The sequence below is a fragment of the Echinops telfairi genome, unplaced genomic scaffold (assembly GCF_000313985.2).
Source record: "Echinops telfairi isolate 266 unplaced genomic scaffold, ASM31398v2 ScPeMD7_70;HRSCAF=299, whole genome shotgun sequence".
Classification (NCBI taxonomy): Eukaryota; Metazoa; Chordata; class Mammalia; order Afrosoricida; family Tenrecidae; genus Echinops; species Echinops telfairi.
Genome location: NW_022103968.1, coordinates 65984169 through 66002316, shown reverse-complemented (window position 1 = coordinate 66002316; position 18148 = coordinate 65984169). Strand labels below are relative to the sequence as shown.

The 18148-nt window shown below is 46.2% G+C and overlaps 2 protein-coding genes across 4 annotated transcripts in view; both read right to left on the bottom strand.

Moving 5' to 3' along the window:
* Window positions 1-1698: 1698 nt before the first annotated feature.
* FUT11 (fucosyltransferase 11) lies at window positions 1699-7980 on the bottom strand. The gene is made up of 3 exons (XM_004701175.2): window positions 7273-7980; window positions 6547-7172; window positions 1699-4191 (listed from the first exon to the last, which is right to left on the bottom strand). The coding sequence occupies exons 1-3, from the start codon at window positions 7978-7980 to the stop codon at window positions 4044-4046; spliced, it is 1482 nt and encodes a 493-aa protein (XP_004701232.1). The 3' UTR covers window positions 1699-4043.
* A 198-nt stretch (window positions 7981-8178) lies between these two features.
* Window positions 8179-18148, bottom strand: part of SEC24C (SEC24 homolog C, COPII coat complex component) — a 28391-nt gene continuing 18421 nt past the window's right edge. For all 3 annotated transcript variants that reach the window (XM_045291494.1, XM_045291493.1, XM_004701173.2), the window contains 17 exons: window positions 16097-16208; window positions 15733-15860; window positions 14508-14646; window positions 14166-14281; window positions 13878-14002; window positions 13548-13739; window positions 13238-13331; window positions 12744-12860; window positions 11980-12150; window positions 11397-11493; window positions 11136-11281; window positions 10824-10962; window positions 10587-10705; window positions 10313-10492; window positions 9860-10051; window positions 9554-9643; window positions 8179-9414 (listed from right to left, as the gene is read on the bottom strand). In XM_045291494.1, the coding sequence (XP_045147429.1) occupies window positions 9274-9414; window positions 9554-9643; window positions 9860-10051; window positions 10313-10492; window positions 10587-10705; window positions 10824-10962; window positions 11136-11281; window positions 11397-11493; window positions 11980-12150; window positions 12744-12860; window positions 13238-13331; window positions 13548-13739; window positions 13878-14002; window positions 14166-14281; window positions 14508-14646; window positions 15733-15860; window positions 16097-16208 (2298 nt within the window). In that variant the 3' untranslated portion in view covers window positions 8179-9273. The remainder of the gene's footprint in view (window positions 9415-9553; window positions 9644-9859; window positions 10052-10312; window positions 10493-10586; window positions 10706-10823; window positions 10963-11135; window positions 11282-11396; window positions 11494-11979; window positions 12151-12743; window positions 12861-13237; window positions 13332-13547; window positions 13740-13877; window positions 14003-14165; window positions 14282-14507; window positions 14647-15732; window positions 15861-16096; window positions 16209-18148) is intronic.

Sequence of the window (18148 nt, the reverse complement as noted above, 5' to 3'; positions counted from 1 at the left end):
GACTTTTATTTGCATTCCTGTACTGTATAGTGTGTTAATAGCATTGAATGTATTTACTGAGTACTGTGTATTGTGTGTATAACTGAGTAAAAGATTGAAAGTATAAACTCAATACAGCACTTTTTATCATAGATGACATGTAATAATTAGTGAAATATATATTAAACAAAGTATTATAGCGTGGAAGTTACATAATCTGTGAATTTGAGGAAGGGGTGGAGTCTAGCCTGTCAATCAGGTCCTAGCTTGTTAACGTCATTTGCAGGTACAACAGAGATAAATAGCTGACTGGAGGCCAGACACACACTCTCTTCTGCTTCATATTCCTGATGACAAACCACACGGAGCCACAGATGGAGCCAGAGCTCTGCAGCTGGAGGAGCCACATGGAGACCCATGCCAGTGCTGAGATGCTTCCACCACCATTGGACCCACAATACTTTCCATCCACTGGCCTGTAATCTTCCTTCCTTCAGCATCATTGCATGGCTGCGTGAGTCTAAAGAGGAATTTATGGGCTAGTATCAAGAGATGGGGTAATATTGGACTTATGGACTTGATCTGGACTGGGCTGGTATGTTTTCTTAATGTACAACTGCTCTTTGAGATAAAGTTCTCTCTTAAATACATATGAATGTCTCTGGATTTTTTTCTCTAGTCAACCCAGACTAACACAAGTAGAAACACACATGAGCTTTTGAAGAAAATGTGAACAGTGGCTTGCAGGAACTTGGTTAGGTATTTCCCATTGGAGCAATGGTTGACTGCTTGCTAATTCACTGTTTTGGGCAACTTCATTTAACATAACTGTCGTGAAAAAGGGAACCCTGGTGGAGTAGTGGGTTACGCATGCATTGGGCTGCTAATCACAAGGTCAGCAGTTCAAAACTACCAGCCATTCTGCAGGAGGATTGTGAGGCGTTCTATTCCTGTGAAGATTTAGTCTTGGAAACCCACAGGGGCAGTTCTACTCTGCCCTAGAGAGCTGATACGAGTCAAGATTGACTTTGTGGCAGTGAATTTGGTTTGGTTATCATGAATAATGAGAATCAGCTATACTTGTGAAATGAACAAATATTTGAAATATTTCTGCAGATCTTCAACCCTTTTCATGCCACCCCAGAAAAATAACCAAACAACAGACACTGTCGAATAGATGAACAGTTTACTATAGAAGATAAAACCTGAGATAATATAATAGAAAATAGTAACATTTGTACTGGTAGTATATATAAAACTAATTCCAATCAGACATTTCTAACACCCAGTAACCCCAACCTTGGAGTAAGCCTGATGCTGTATACATTGTAAGCTGGGGCCCAAAGAAAATGGACAATATTTACTTTCTCTATAAGGAAAGTGCAGCCTTTAGTTGAAAGTGAAGTACCTTGTGGGAAGTGTAGCACCTGATTTATTCTGTTATTTTGTGAATACTTGTAACAGGAATAAAAGAAAATCTGTGTTGCTTAGGGAGCACTGAGTCTATGGTGGTAGAATAATTTGGCACTGAGTTATACAAATAGAAGTTGTGGAATTGGAGAATGTTTTGTTGTGTATATTTATGCCACAATTAGAAAAATATATAATTACATGAATAACAATGAGTACAAGGAAGGAGATATTGTTCTAGAATTGAATATGGTAACAACTGTACAACTCTTCTTGATACGATTGAATTATTGAATTGTATGACACGTGGAAGAAGTGCTATTAAAACTGTTAAAAAAATAAAAATTAAAAAGAAATAAAAAAAAAAATTTAAAAAGAGAGTGTGGGAAACAGTTGACCACAGAGCAGACCCTAGTCTGTACCCACATCCTTCATATATAGCAGCCCACTGGGCACTTTTAAAGTGCTAAACAAATGCCCAGGTGAGTTAGTGAGCTCAGAATGACTCTTGCATATTTTCCCTTACCTTTTTATTGCAAATAATGAACTCTGAGTCCTAACTGAGGTTTGCACTGTGTAGTATGAACTTTACACTATATCAATTAGAAAACAGAGTCCTGTTTCTGTGCTGTTACAAGGGCATTTTATATTGAATAAACTGAAAAAGAACCAAAGTGGTAGCAAAATCAAGCCTAAATGACAGCTTTGCTTGGTGCGCAAGTCCTTAGACATCACATTATTAAGTGTAGATCCAAACTGTTAAAGCAACTAATATACCACATGCAACCTATTTACTATCAGAATAGCTCAAGGGCCCAAGGTATTTCTAGTTCCAGTGCCTCAGAAAAAAACCATTGGTCTCCTTACCCAGAAGGAATTAGGCTGATGTTCAAACCACAGCAGTTTAAAAGTTTGCCTCCATTACCAAATGTAACTAAATTTTTATTTAGCCAGCCGCTTGTGGTACCAAGCCTCTTTACCACCTGGAGCCCTTGGGTGGGCTCCAACACAGATACAAGTAGTATCTGTGACCACTATAAAGTTGTATAAAGGGATATCAATTACAGAGTGAACATGCTGGGATATTCGCTTCCAATAGAAAAATACTGTATAGAATATGATCACACCATTGATATCGAATCGAGTCAATTCCAACTACTACCCTATAGGACAAAGCAGAGTGGTCCCAACAGGGTTTCCAAGGCTGTGGTCTCCACAGAGGTGGGCTTTTCCCCGTGGACTCACCCACCTTCCAGTTAGCAGCTAACTACCTCACCTCACCACTGCATCACCAGGGCTTCTCTGTGAGGGTAAACCAGAAAGCCACAGTTAACCTCTGCTATTGAGCTGATTACCACTCCTAGCAGCCCTAAACATTTTTCTTCTATCATACTTTCCATGATTCTTTGGTGGGGAAATGGGCTTTTGTAGCAAATAAAAATGATAAAATAGAGGAACTAGTTCATTAGGCCAACAGAAAAATACACACACAAACACCCCCCCCACCAAAAAATAAACAAAATGAAACCCACCATCCTAGAGTTGATACAACTCAGAGTGACCCTGTCAGACGTAGCAGAACTGCTTCTTTTTGGAGTTTTGGAATGATAAGTCTATGAAAACAGACAGCTTCATTCTCCTTCAGAATGGCTAGTGAGCTTGAACGACTGACAGGCAGTTAGCAGCCTTACTCAACCCACTTTTGCCAAATAAAAATGTGATCTTTGATTCCTACAGACTATTTTAACACTTTAAAATTAATCTACTATACATGAATAAGCCTTTTTCTATGATTTCTCGCCTTATTCTCCATGTCTAACCTAAAATAGAACAGGATGAGCTATTAAATTGACATGGCACTGAATTAGCCACTGAACCTTTGTGTCAGGAAGTAAGGAAGAATTCCAATAGGTCCTAGAGAAGAAACCAGGAGTTAAGAAAAGCTGCCAAACCTATAGGCAACTGAGATGAAAGAATGAATGTGGTATTGGTGGCAAGGTGACTGCAGCTCCAGAGAGGGAAGAACTTAAAACCAGGAAGGGCAAAGTCATCTGCAATTAAAAGGTTGATGTGATATAAAAATACCACCTCTGAGGACCAGATTACAACCCACCAGAAGTTTTGTTTGCCCACCAACCTAACAGTTTATAAAGCAAGAAGGCGAGGAAAAGATTATTAGGAGATGTATTGAATATGAGAAATTTGGAGAGGCCAAGTGAGCACTCGGCTTGCAGTAATTTGGAGAATGGACGAAGTGGTAAGATCCTACCCTGGCTCATCTTACCTCACGGGTAGTCTAGTACTAGGGTGGTGGTGTGATCACAACTGAGAGGATAAAATGGCCACAGGAATGAACAGTTCTAAAACTTGTTGGAGCAGCACGATGCATCAAATAAGTGCTTCAGACCTCTGTTTCCCATTGAACCACAAACGGATGCCTCGACCTCCCCTTGAGAAAAAGCCCTATTACCATAGACTGAGATACGGACTACACATCTTTGAATAAAATATCAGTGAATCGAACTGGAGCATCTTCAGTCCATGATAAGACAGTGTTCCTTAGGGATTTGTCCAGTAGATGTCCTTTAAGTCTCATGGTAGAAAGGACTTCTCTTTCCTTAGCTTTACTGAGTTAAAAGTTCTTGCAAGGGTAATTAGAGATTCTGGTTCCTTTTCATGAAGATTTCATGTAGGTAATCCCAAAATTTCCTCTGCTGTGTTTCATTGTTGTGGATCATGGCAGCGAGAGCTTCCCCCTGGTCCAGACCTTGCCAGTAATCTTGCACCCACATCTCTTTCCAGCTGAAACAGTAAAATGGGAGTTGAATTATGAAGCCTTCATATAGCTATATATCCGACTTTTCTCCAAGTTAGGCCAGAGAACCTTAAGTAGATCTTGTGATCTCTAACTAGGGAAAGGTTCTGCTGAGAAAGGAAGGAAATGCGATGTAAACTCAGTACTAGCACAATGACAGGCACCAGCCCAATAACACAAATATATCACACAGCCTGAGTTTCATATTCCTAACTTGCCTGCTACTGGTTTTCCAATGTAGAGAGACTTGGTTTCCCTTTTCCTCTATTTAGTCATATCATATTTGGCATAAATTAAATAGAAAAAAACTTGGCGGAACATTCCACCACCAGGACCAAACTATGCCAACAGAGCTTGTGCTAGGGTAAGTCAAAAAACATTGCTACAAAGTAACAATCCTTTATTAAACGAAAATGTGATGCAATTATTACTTGACATAGGTCTATACCCTTCTGAAGACAGCGTTTCCCTCTTTCTAACCCTTACTCACGGAATGCTGAGCTCTTTTATTTACATCATGTCAAAATGGCAGTTTTAGCAACCTCAAGAGATTCCAATTGCATTCCTTTTAAGTGTTCAGGAACAAAAAAAGTCTAAAGGGACAAGAGCAGGGCTATAGGGTGTTTAGGGGACAAAATTCTCATAGGATGCCCTTGCTACCCTGGAAGAATAAACGAGCAAGCACATTGTCATGATGGGGGGAGAAAAAAATCCTCAGTACTTATATAAGCCTTTTTCTCACCAATACCGTTTTCAATTTTAAAACTAATACGATCCCATGATCCTTTGAGAAAAATCTATAAAGATGGCCTCATTTGGATCCAAAAACCAATCACCTAACCTAAGTTGCCTTTTCTGAATGAATTTAAGTGACCCAACAACTTTTCTCTCTGGAGTTTATTGGTAAATCTAAGATTGGTTCTTATTCATTCCAGAAAATTATTTTCATTAACTTTGATCTTGCTGAAAGGACTGATGGAGATATAAGCTCTGTGAGCTACCTGATCTTCATGTAGATGCTTTTTTTTTTTTTGTCACCTATCAAGCTGATAGCTTGCTGAGATGAAGATGTTTGCTTTAAATGGAAAAATGTTAAATTATGTGACATCCCATCTTATGCAGCTATCACATCAATGGTAATGCTATAGTCCCCTCTTCCACCAGTTTCTGGCTTCAGCCAGTTTCTTCATCGTTGAGATTGATAGTCTTCCCACTCTTGGATCCATTGAGAAGCTGTTGTTTGATGCAGGGCAGCGTCCCTATAAACTTGTTGCAAAGCTTCAATAAAGATGCCCACTTGAATTTCATTTTTTAAAAACCTGGTATTAGCTCTGACCTAAAAAAATTTTTTTTCCTCTCCATGGCACAAAAGTATCCCTTTTTTAAAGGTACCTTAACAAGACTTAGACAAAAGTATTACTGAGAGAATTTGCAGCCATCCACTGATCACAGACATGTTTAAAAAGGTTTTACTTGGAACGAAACCATGCATGTAAGAACTGGTACTCTAGCAGCAAAACTTTTTTACTTACCCTCTTCTCAGCAACTCTCTGATGTTGACTGCCCAAGTCAATCTCCAAAGGTATTCTAGCAGCCCGTTTGTGAAATTTAATAACCTCTAGTCCAACAGGCATGGTTTGCTGTAGGTCTCTTCAACATGTCCCGCCCCCATTTCCAAGGCTGACTTTGGTTCCCAAAGCCACCCCTTTCTAGACTCGAGAGTAACCTTCTCACTCCTTTTCCAATCCATACTGACCCCCATTGTCGAATTAATCTTCCGCCAGCACTCCTTTGAATTCTGTCTAGTGATCATTGTAAATTATGATCGAAACCAGGCACTCTTCTGAGTGAAAGGAAATGCTATTAATAATTATGCCTGGTTAACAGGTGCAAACTTTGCCTATGCCAGGTAAATCTCCCGAAAAATACTCCGTTTGGCCCTATCCTCACCCCCACTATACACAAGATGCTCCATACATAGAGAAGACTTTCAGGACAGTCTAAATTCCTGAGCTGTCTACAACCCAGCCCTAGTTATCTGCTCAACTGTGTCTTTCCCACATCACTTCCCTGCACAAGCCCTCTGCTCTGGTTAAAGACTTGTTAAACCACTATGGCATACACTGATTTTTACATGTATTTATCTTGAATTATACTTTAGATATTTTACTGAACATTTCCAGTTTGCCCTACCTCCTCAACTACATAGGCCCTTAACCCCTTAAAGGCAGAGAGTCCATGTCTAAAATTCCTTCTACATCATCGCCCTCAGTGCCTGTGCAAATCCCCAGTATGCACTCCAATGCGCAATTTGATCTGCAGGGGCCACCAACTGCCCTTACCTGTCACTCTCAGTAATCTCTTCCACATTGCCAAAGCCAGGGGTGGGCATTGGGCAGTTCATGTGTGAGGGCTGGGCAATGTGAGGCTCAGGGGCAGGGGTGTCCCCTGGAGAGGCTGCATGTGCTTTCTCGGCCTCCAACCGTGCCAGCTCATGGTCACAGACGAAGCACTCAAATCCATTAAGGTAGTTGGGCAGTAAAGGATCATTCACTCCCCACTCTCGATGCCTCAGACTAGCCAGAAGGAACTGGTTAGTTATGCCCCCAGGTTGCTTGTAGGCCAGGTATTTCATATATTCCTCATCATTGTTGTCCAAAAAGTCAATGAACTCTGCCAGCTTCTGAGGTGACTCGAAGTCATTAATGAGGATGATGGAGTGATTGTTCGGCATCCAGTCCCTCACCGAGGGAGAGCCGCGGTACACAGGCACAGCACCCAGGTGCATGGGGCGCCAGAGTTTTTCCGTCATGTAGTCATCACAGATGGCATTTTCGAAGGCCAAGTGAAACTTATACCGGGACAGGAAGGTCAAGAGTTCTAGATCCTCGGTGGTGGCTGTGGTTGTGTCCTGCAGCCGTGGGCTGGGCAGCTCCCGGTTTTGCAGGCATTTCCCGTAGGAGTCCACCTGGGTGGGGCAGAGGACACGTACGGCTGGTCAGCTTGGACACCAGGGATCCTGACCTCAGCCCTGCCCGCCCAGCCCCAGGGCGCTCGCGCTCACCCACCGGGATGTAGCGCATGAGCTCTCGCACGTAGCGGTCCCGGTCCGAGGGCACGTCGCAGTGGGACTGCAGGTAGAGCAGCGGCGCATAGCCACGGCGGCGCCACTCGGAGCGCTCCGGGAGTGGGGTGGCCGCGCGGCGCAGATAGGCGATCCCGGGCAGCCACTGCAGGGACAACGGGTAGTCCGAGTGGCGGCTGAAGGTAGCGGTCAGGTTAAAGAGGCGGATGCCCGCCGCGTGGCTCAGCAAGTAATTGTTAAGGGGCGACTCCTCGTGCAGGAGCGCCCAGCTCTGGTGCGCCAAGCGCGGCAGCGGCGCCTCTGACGCTCGGAAGTCGGTGCCGTAGAAGAGCAAGGCGCGCGTCCGCGGGTTCCCCCGGACCCGTCGGTCCCGGGATGCCACGCAGGCACCGCGCGGGCACTCGATGAGCTCCGAGTCCCCCGGGAAGTGAGGAAACAGCCCAGGGCTCCACCACAGGAGCACGGGCAAGTCCAGCCCTTCCTCCCACCCTGGCCCTGCGCTCCCCGAACGGTGCGCCACCCCAACGGAGCCCAGCGGGGACGGTGGCCGGAAGACCGCGCCATCCCATGGCTCCGCCCACGCCGCTTCCCCGCCGGCCTCCACCTCCGCCACGGGCCCAGGACCGCTAGCCAGGCAGACACCAAGCCCCGGCAGAACGACGAGCACAAACCCCGCGAGGCCCACAGCCATGTCCACTCCGGCAGCCAGCGCCCTTCAGAACAAAACCCCGCCCCACTGGCTAGAGCCACAAGGGGCTGAGGTTCCGCCACGGAGGACGCATGCGCAACTCTGCTCAGCAAGCCACTTCCCCTGAGCTGAGCTGCAAGGACTGGCAGAAGGGGATGAAGGGAAACTGGGCAGGCGCTGGATTAAGGACGAAGCTACTGGTTCTGTCTTAATTTATTTTATTTCTTTACAAATTAAAGATGCATTGAAAAATAAACCAAGGAAGAGAAATGAGAGGTCCAGAGCAGGTACATCCCAGGCTGGGAGCTGACAGGTCTGGCCATCTCCCGCCTAGCCCTTGTCCTGTCCCAGCCAATTGGCCTTGGAAGATAATTGTCAAGCCACTCTGTCAATAACAAATCCGGGTGGTGTCCAGGCAGGATAGTGCGGTGCTCCAGAAGCTCTGCCTCTTTCTCCCCAAACCCAAACCCTTCAGTTTGGAGAGGCAGTGAATGTTTCCAGTGGAGCTTAGAGGAGGATGTGGGCTGGCTCTGTGAGGTATTGCAAATTGTTGACCAGGCTCTCTACAGAACCATCCAGTGTTGGGACCTCTCCAACTGAGGAGGAGGCTAGTACCTCTTCCAGGTCTCATGTACTTTCCAGATGAGTTCCCAGGCTCGTTCATGTCTGACAATACCACGGAGTGATTACCAATCATTGCAGAAGAGAGAAAGAGCAGTGGAAGCACAGAGAAAGAGCCCATCAAGTACTCTCGGGAACTCTGACTTGGCAGCTGATCTCCAGGCCCAGGAAGGACCGACGTCTTCTCTCTACCACATATGGTCTATATCCCAGCTCTTGTGCACCTGTATATCTCATCCCTAATATAGGAAGTTGCTGATGGCACATAGCTGAATTCACCCCGACCTGCAGTAACCCTGGGTCTCTACCTCCCACCTGCCCCTTTCCTCTTGGAGGCTGGGCCAAAGGGACACATAATATTGCCAAGGTCTGGGCACTTCCAAACACCCAACACCAAATCATATACAGTTAACTGAGAAACTACATTCATTACGACAGTATTAGCAGGGAGGGGGTGAGGTGAGGGGTAAGGACACCTTCCAGCAGCAGGACATGACAAAGAGTGGTGGGATATTTGAGCCCAGAAAGGTGTCTCATACCTCCCTCTCCCCCGAAAGAGTCTGAGGTGGCTTCAGCTTACATGACTTATAAGATATGGAACTGTCCCAATTTCTCTACCATCTGGGGTACTTTCTGGAAGCTGGCCCGGGACCTTATGCCATTTACCCGCTTGATCTAGCTCAGTAGTTGCCGAATCTCCTTGTGCATATGACAGAGAAAGTCCACATAGGATGCTCCCCCACTCAGGCTCTTGTCTTCCACCAGGAAGTGCTTGAACAACATCTCCAGTTTGTCCTCCTGTTTCACCACGATAAGCTATGGCCAGAATGCAGGGTCATGAGGAAGGGCCAAGGGGAATTAACATGCCTGAAACCCCATTACCCAGTCCCTCCCCAACCCACTTCCAGTTGAAGACCTGACAAAACTGAAATCCAGGGTTGAGGATTAGTGTTACCTTCATGTACCGCGATCTCTGCATCCTTAAGTTATCGATGAGGCCTCGCACTTTCTTAGACAGCGGATTATCCAAAACTGGCAGAACACTCTGGAACACAAAATTCATTTATCCCTGAGTCAATGTAAGATGAAGCAGCACTTATTTATATATCTTATCAGGGAATACAGCACCCTCCTACCCTCCCAGGACCCCCCAAATTGTACTCCCTGCTACTTAAAGGGAGCACCATGCTGGCTTTATTGGCTCCCTCATATCACGACATGCCCTTTCAAATACACAGTCTCCGTGACTCTCTGCCCTCACCAAGCCACTGGTGATATGACTGAAGGAGGATACGTTGAAGAGGTTCTGGACAACACCCTGCTGGACGCTGGCTCCCACCCAGAGGAAAAGGTTGAGGCCATTCTCCAGCAAATAAATATCTCCACTGCTTAGACGCTCTTCCGACGCGCGAACTGCTGGTGGCTCCGTGGTATTCTCAATGGGAGATTTAGTCTACACAAAAGGAATGGGACAAAGGGTTATAAAAGACCACAAGTCAGCCCCTACCAGGAGAAAATAAAAAAGCAAAAACTGAGTCTTTTGGGTTTTTTCTTCCCAGAAAACAACCCCTAGAGACCACTCTTTCCTTCTAGGGTCTTAGTAGCTGTCTCAGTATGAAACTGTATGAGATAATGCATGTCCTTCTCCTATTGCTGAACTTCTAAGGTGCCCCTTTTCTCATGCAATGTCTCACACTACAACTCTCAATCGCACCAACGGTAGGAGCCGAGGGTAGAAAAAGACATTGGTCTCAGCTACATCCATGGAGGTAACCAGCTGTCGGACGTAGGCCCGGTCATCAGTGGTGACTTCAGCTCCAGGCTGCAGGACATCACTCTTCAACACACAGTTCAGGTAAACTGGGAGTAGCTTCATGCACTCAGGAAGAATCAACTGAGAAATTGATCAAAATAAAGTCAAGGATTATGAGACATCCTTTCCACATACAATATCTTTCCCTGCAACCCCTCCTCCATGCTTGCCCCACCTGCCCGGCAGAAGAAGGGCTGGCACAGTTCTTTCGGTAACAGGCCAGGATCTGGGCACACTGGGTGATGAGCGTGTCACGCACAGTCTTCACAGGGCTGCTCAGGACCCCCCGGTATGCTGGATGGGAGAGATCACACAGGTCAACTTCCTGCTATCACCCCTATCCCAGAATGTTGATCTGTTAGTCATCCTGGACTTTTGTCTCAACCCAACCCCCCCTCTGCCTCTCCCTCACCAAACTTGGCCATGTAGTTGATGAGCGTATCAGTCTCACAGTTCCGATACAGGTCAGCCAGTTGAGTACAGCAGTTCAAGGCCAGGTTGTGGATACGGAGTCGACGCTGTCCTGCACAGCTGGTGTAAAGCAGGGCACACTAGGGCAAGGGAGGAAGATGGGAGCTCCTTTGTGATACCATTAAACTAGCGGGAGACAGGAGCCCGCTCTTCTCCAGCCCTCTCTACCCATCCCACTCCCTTTCCTGCAGTCCATTTCTAATCAGAAATGATACTTGACCCCCGCTCCCTGGGCCCTGCCTCTGCTTGCCACCTGAAGGAGGGCTCCGCTCTCCTCATTCAGCCGATCATCGTGCTTGAACTCGACAGTCACAGTCTTGTCCACATCCAGTCCGGCTAGCTCCACATCTGTTGTGTTGCTCATGTAGAAAGCCCCAAAGAAATCTACAGCACGAATACCTAAGGCCACACAGACAGGGCCAAGGCTAAAAGGTGTGGCAGGTGCCACATGGCTCCCTCCTAGATTTAGCCCCCCTCCCGACCCCAACCCTGCTCTTCTCCAACCAGGACTGACCAGTGCTTGTTCGGACCCGCATCACAGCATCAAAGCCAACAACCTTCTGGACATCCCGACACAGGTCACTCAGGAACCGTTCCTGATCGTTCTCCACCTGCAGCGCCCCCCCCCAGGTCCAGAGTCACATTGCAACAGACAATCTCTCATCTGTCGGCACCCCCTCCACTCTACAAGTCTGCTTAGTCTTTCTGACAATGACAGTGAAGATGGATAATGATGCTAATGAGGACAGCTTTTGAAGCACTGGACACACTCCAGGTATGACACCAAGTGATTTACAAGATCTTATTTGATTCTGATGACCAATCCTAATACAAAATTATGAAAACTCCACTTTACAGATAATGAAATAAATAAGTTAATTAAATAATTTCTCCCAAGTCGTGTCACTAGTAAATAATAAATATCAGTTCGGGGCTGATTCTTAAATTCCATGCTCTTAACCCCTATACTTTCAGGGCTCTCTTCTTTACACGAAGCAGTCTACCTCAGACTATTCCTGACAGATACAGAGTCACCCACATGGTGGCAAGCACTTCCAGCTCTGCTGCCACTTGCCACCCAAAGTCCCATGCCATACCTGAAAGCAAGCATATTTGTAGACAGAGCCACCAGTGAGCTGAGGCACCACAGAGAGCGTGGCCACATCCACATACTGGTTAGGGAAGAGGAAGAGGTCTACACAGCAGCCTTGGGCCACACACTCTTTGGCTAGTGTCTGATAGGCACTTGTCTGAGGCTGGAACAGCGTCTAGGAGGTGTAAAAAGAAAAGACCCAAATAGCAGTTGTCCCTTGGTATGGGGGTGGGGGGAGTGGGGCAGGTGGAGGGGAGTCCCCGTGACCCCTCAGCAAATACCCAAAAATCTGCAGATGTTCAAGTCCCTTATGTGAAATTGGGTTGTGTTTGCATGTAACCTACTCACATTCTTCTGTATACTTTAAATCACCTCTAGATTACTTTTATTATCTAATACCATAGAAATGCTATACAAACAGCACTTTACACTCTCTCTTAGTTCCTTTGATTACTTACCGCTTACAGCCCGCTCCCCAATTATTTTCAATTTGCAGTTGGATGATTCCACCCATGTGAAACCCATGGATACAGGAAGGCCAACTATAAATACTATGGGGCATTTAGATACTTGTAGGAATTCAGCACTGTCTCCAAGGAGCTTAAATGGTTTACCAAGAGCTTTGGGAAGGAGATGGGATAAATAGGTGTGGGGTGTGAAATGGCAGGGTATCTGGACCCTATTTCCCTCCAAAAAGGCACAGGTATGACCTTGTGAAGAGTTGTAGCCTTCCTCTGTAGCGGACTTGTTCTCTTTTCAATCCCATACCTTCTCCTTGTCTGTGTTGATTAACTTCCTGTCATCCCTGTTCTTCAGTTTTCCCGGTGCCTCCGCAATGGGCAGGGATGTGTGGAACAGAAAGAGCTTCCCTGCACATTCCGCAGCCTAGAAAGAAGATTACTTGTTCATTCTTCCCTTTAACTCAGCCCACTGCCATCGTGGAGAACTGCCCTTCAGGGTTGCCGATGCTGTAATCTAAGGAAGCCGACTGCCACCTCTTCCTCCTACAGAGCTGCTAGGTGAGTTCAAACCACCGGTCCTTCAGTTAGCAGCCACGTGCTTAACCACTGTGCTACCACAACTCCTATTCTGTTTGCATTCGATTTGCATCCATCCTTCCCTCCTCATTGATTTGGAGCTCACTACATCAGAAAGGCTGGTTCAATGAACAGTCTTCACTGTAGAAACTGGGATTGTACCCCAAGGGGTAATATGGTCTGAGAAAAGTGAGGCGGGGTGACTGCCGGGAACTCCAGCCTTACCTTCAGAGCCTCCATCCCAGCCTGGATAACTGGGGCAAATACTGTCTCCGTCTCCCTTGTGTCTGCAAACATTTCTGGAATCTGGTCCAATAAACTGAAGAGATAAGTGTTGAGAGGCGATCAAAATTGCTATCCACATTTCAGGTTCCTCACATTTAAACTTTCTCAAGAGTCACTTGGCCCCCAGACTCTGAAAACCCCCTGAGCCTCAGTTTTTGGCCATCTTCTGGTCCTCTGTTCAATTTCCTAGCTTTCTCTGGTTGTACCCACTCCACCTCCTCTTTGCTAAAACTCCCAATTCATCTCTTACCTGGTAATGACTGTCCGGGATTCATTGACATTGACCAGGAAGCCATCTAGCAGTGGCACAAACATGTCAGCCACATCAGATACAACCATCATCTGTGGCTGAGCCAATGAGCTCTTCACATTGTAGAAGTGGAGCACCTTATTGTAGGTGACAAAGCCCACACGGATCGCAGACTCTTCTGCACTGCCCTCTCTGTAAAGATGACATTGTTACCCAGCTTTGCCACCTTCCCCAGCACCCCCAACTTCAGGACATCAGACCCCATTTTCTTAGTCAACCCAGCCATCCCATCATTATCCAAAGGAATCACCTCAGCTCCCAAACTCTCACCTAGGTAGAAAGTCTAACAGTGACTTGAGCTCCTCACAGAGGAGCCTAACAAGACCACTCCTGATGGCATTGTAGGAGACATCGATCATGAAGATGAAGGCAGGAGGGCTGGGGAATTTGTTGTTCTGCAAGGAAGGAAATGTTGGAAGAAGGGGGTTATTGGTAGAGCTCTGTTGACTGGAAAGAAACCAGCCTCCAAGGGATGAAGGGAAGGAAATGAAAAGAGCACGTTTCAGCTGTCTCATTGACCTCCACCCACTCCTCCTCCCCACGCTACGTTCCCCTCACCTTGCAGTAATCTACGGTGGCCAGGAATTCATATGAACCCAGAGAGAGCTCAGGACGGTCATAAGCATCCACACGTTTGCCGGTATGATCCAGATGTTGAAAATACTGGGGAGGGACTGTGGGAAGTACGGCAGTGTTACTCAAATGCCAATTTTAGTTCAGTCAGAACTTGGCTGAGCTGACTCCACTGCCTCCACGTTCCACTTGTGCCCTACTTCCCCAATTCTTGAAAAACAAACCCTCATTTATCTAACTAAAAAGAGAACAATGAAGATGTAAACAAGCCCCCACCCCCACCCCCTGCCACCCCAATCTCCCTAATCCCAGCTTCCTTGAACATACCATCATTGATACAACTGCAAAAGCAGCACTGGAAGCGCCTCCCTCCCTCAATGAACTGCATGAAGGGGCACATGTATGCTTTGCAGCGATTGCATCGCAAAGGGCCAGATTCTCCATGATCCACAACATACGGTGAAGCCTAAGAAGCAAAGGGGGAGGTGGCTCAGACATGGCGGGAACGCTACAGCGAGCACAAGCATGTGGCAACAGCTGAGGAGGAACCACTTGGAAGGAGAAGGGGAGTGGCTCAGATATTCTGCCTTGAAGTAGGAAGGGGGCGGGATGCACGAGCGCAAGTAAGGGCAAGTAATGAGTGTACTACTGGTCACAGGAAAGTATCCCTGAGACCAAATTCTAAAACTCTCTCTCCCTAGTCCCCATCCTCAGAATTGTACTTCTCCTTAAAAGAAAGTAGGGGCCATGAAGTTGGCCACACTATGCCTGGGGCTGCCATGAACACATGGAAAGCCAAAGATTACCTAAGATTCTTATTTCCGGCCCTTTCTCTAATTCCCTTCACTCTTGCCCTCAGGATCTGGACTCCTGCTTCCTTCCCAGCCACAGATCGATATGACCTTTGTCCTCGCTCACCCTTGGGTTTCTGTGGTATCAACTGATGCCCTCGGTATATGTCACCCTATAGAGAAGAGAGCAGTAGCCAAGTGTCCGGTCATCTCCACTGAGACCCAGTGAGAGAAAGAGAAAATAGAAAGCCAAAGATGGAAGTGTGACGCAGGGTGAGTCTTGAGTTTTCCATCACAGACTCCCATCCTACGTCAGATAAGACAGGCATGGACATGAGCTGCTGCCTAGGTTTTCATGGGGATTTCAGACAAGAGTTGGCAGAGGAGGGAACAGCGATTAGGTTCTCATCTTTTTCTCTTACCTAACATCCCTAACCAACCTGGGATGCTAGGGCAGCATATAAGCAAAAATAGAATACATTTCTAATCCTCTGGATAATCATGCTATGAGAAACTCCTACATGCCAACTGTCTCATTCCTTATAGATTGGCCTCTGCCATTGCGCCCTACAATACCTGGGGCTTTTGCTTTCATCTCTCTTTGATTATCCTCTCCAGACACGGGTCCTGGGATAGAAAACCTCTGACGATACCCTCCCCTTCTTACCCAACAAAGACTTCTTCCATTGTGATAGCAGAGTCACATATAAGAAGAAACCTTATTTCCCTTCTATCAGGCTCTAGCCCCTTTCCTGACTCACCTCCTCTGGAGGCAGCCTTGCCAAAGGCTTGATGATGGCCGCCAGGGGCACCTGAGCCTGCTTAGCCATGTCAGATGTGCAAGGAATATTATAGGATGTGCATCGGATGTACCGGGGACTTGCATTCCCTGAAGGAAAAGGTAGAAAACCTGAGTCAGATGACAGAATCCCCTACAGACACCAGTCAGCTCTCCACTGCTGATCCACCCCATTGCTCCAACAAATGCTAGAGCACATGGTACCATTCTTTCCCTCAGAGACCAACGAAGCATTGGTGTCTGATTAAAAACTGATGAAAGGCCCATCAACAAGCTGATATTCTCGCAGAAAAAGCCTCCAATGTAAACGTGGATGCCCTTCTTACCTTGGTCTTTCACCTGAAAGTTGGTGGTGACTAAGGGTGGCACCTGGCCCCGTGCTCCAGTAACGAATGGCTCTGAACCACGATTGTTCCTGTCATCCTCAATGACCTGAATCTGCAGGGAAGAAGTGAAGTGAGTGAGCTGATAGAAGAAAAGAAGGGGTCAAGTGCCAGGAGTAAGAAAGACCAGAGCTACAGCACCAGAGACTAAGAATTTGACAAGGGACATCACATGCATCCACCTGCTTTCCTTTTGGAGATCATATAAAATGCCATGATGCCAATCTTCTACCTGTGAGCCAGGAGCAAAAGGCTAGACAGGCAATAGAGTATGGACTGCTTTATGAACCAGCCCACCAGCCCCAGTGAATGGCGATCACGTTCTTATTGCCTCCCACTCCAGGAGAGCTCCAGCTCTAATTATGATCTTTCAAACAGGAGCAGATTCCATTCCCCACCCGCACTGGCCACTGCCACCCTTCTCCCAAAGACACATTCTGAATCACGGCAGGAAAGCAGGTAACAGTAACCATGTAAAAATGAATCTCCCTGAAATGAATCTACACTCAGTGAAAGTACAAGGGACAGGGTAAGGAGAGGATAAAACAACCAGAAATGATCAGGAAAGGTGAAGAGAAGATTCTGCCTTCTTTTCAGGTAAGCATCCATATTTATGTATGTGGGAAAGGCCTAAGTACCCAATCTATGTAGCCCAATTCTATCCTCAGTCCCTCACATCCCCACACCTTAACAGTGAAAAAGGTAAACAGAAAAACAAAACAAAACTATAAAGCTGTTGATTAAACCCTTGTGCAGGCTGATGAGTTTGGATCAGTTAATTAATTTAGTAAAAGCAAAGGAAGGAAAGGGGGACTACTACTCTCACAGCAGGAAAGGTTGGAGCATGCAAATATAGAGTCCAAAAGTCTCTAAGGTGAGAGAATGGCCTACACCTTCCCAAACTACCAGTCCCTCTTCCTGTAAAAAATGCCAGTTTGGGACACCGTGAACATGTACATTGGTAGCCACCCACCCACATGTCTCTTCACAACAAGCTGTGGACATATCAAACACAAAGTGGAAAAATCTATTGACTGCTCAGTTTGTCCTATTACATAACAAGTCATTCGCAGGCTCCTGGAAAAGTCAGCAGGTCCCAAACCAAAACTTAACCTGCCACTCGGCCCTCCCCCTTAAAATCTGATCTTATTATTATTGGTGCTATAGCAAAGGTAGTGGTCAGGAAACTAAATGGTGCCAGGCTATCAGAAAGAATAGCACCTGGGATCTTAAAGGTTTTGTCTTCAAACAGTCATCTCAGTGAGGTGTCAACTAAGTCCACATGGAAGAAGCATGCCAGCCTGTGTGATCCAAGGATTGTTTATAATAAAATCCAAATCCAAAGGAGGGAATGGTATCAGAACTTAAATTGTGCACACCTGCTATGCAGAAAGTTTGGATGACGGTGGAAGCCCAAAATCTATCTGTGGGGTCCTTACATGAATTAAGTCTCTAGTGAATCCCCTCTAACTATAGTCAAGGGATGTGAATACTTTTTTCATCAGGCAGAGAACATTGTAAAGTCGATTATGGCAGATGTAGTTAAGTTAAAATGTAGTCTCTTATCATTAAATCTCCCTTTCGACCCATTTTAAAGTTGTTTCAGTTAAAAAAAAAGTGCAGGGGAATACACATGGATTAAGTCTCCAGTGAAACCCCTCTGTCTGGTAAGCCCCTCAGGACCACTAATGAGAGTGGCGATACCAGGAGGGTAAGGGGACGGTGGGGTAGAAAGGGGGAACCCATCACAAGGATCTACATATAACCCCCTCCCTGGGGAATGAGCAACAGAAAGTGGGTGAAGGGAGACGTTGGACTGTGTAAGACATGACAAAATAATAATAATTTATAAATTATCAAGGGTTCATGAGGGAGGGTGGTCGGGGAGAGAGGGGGAAAATGAGGAGCTGATACCAAGAGCTCAAGTAGAAAGAAAATGTTTTGAGAATAATGATGGCAACAAATGTACAAATGTGTTTGACACACGTATGTATG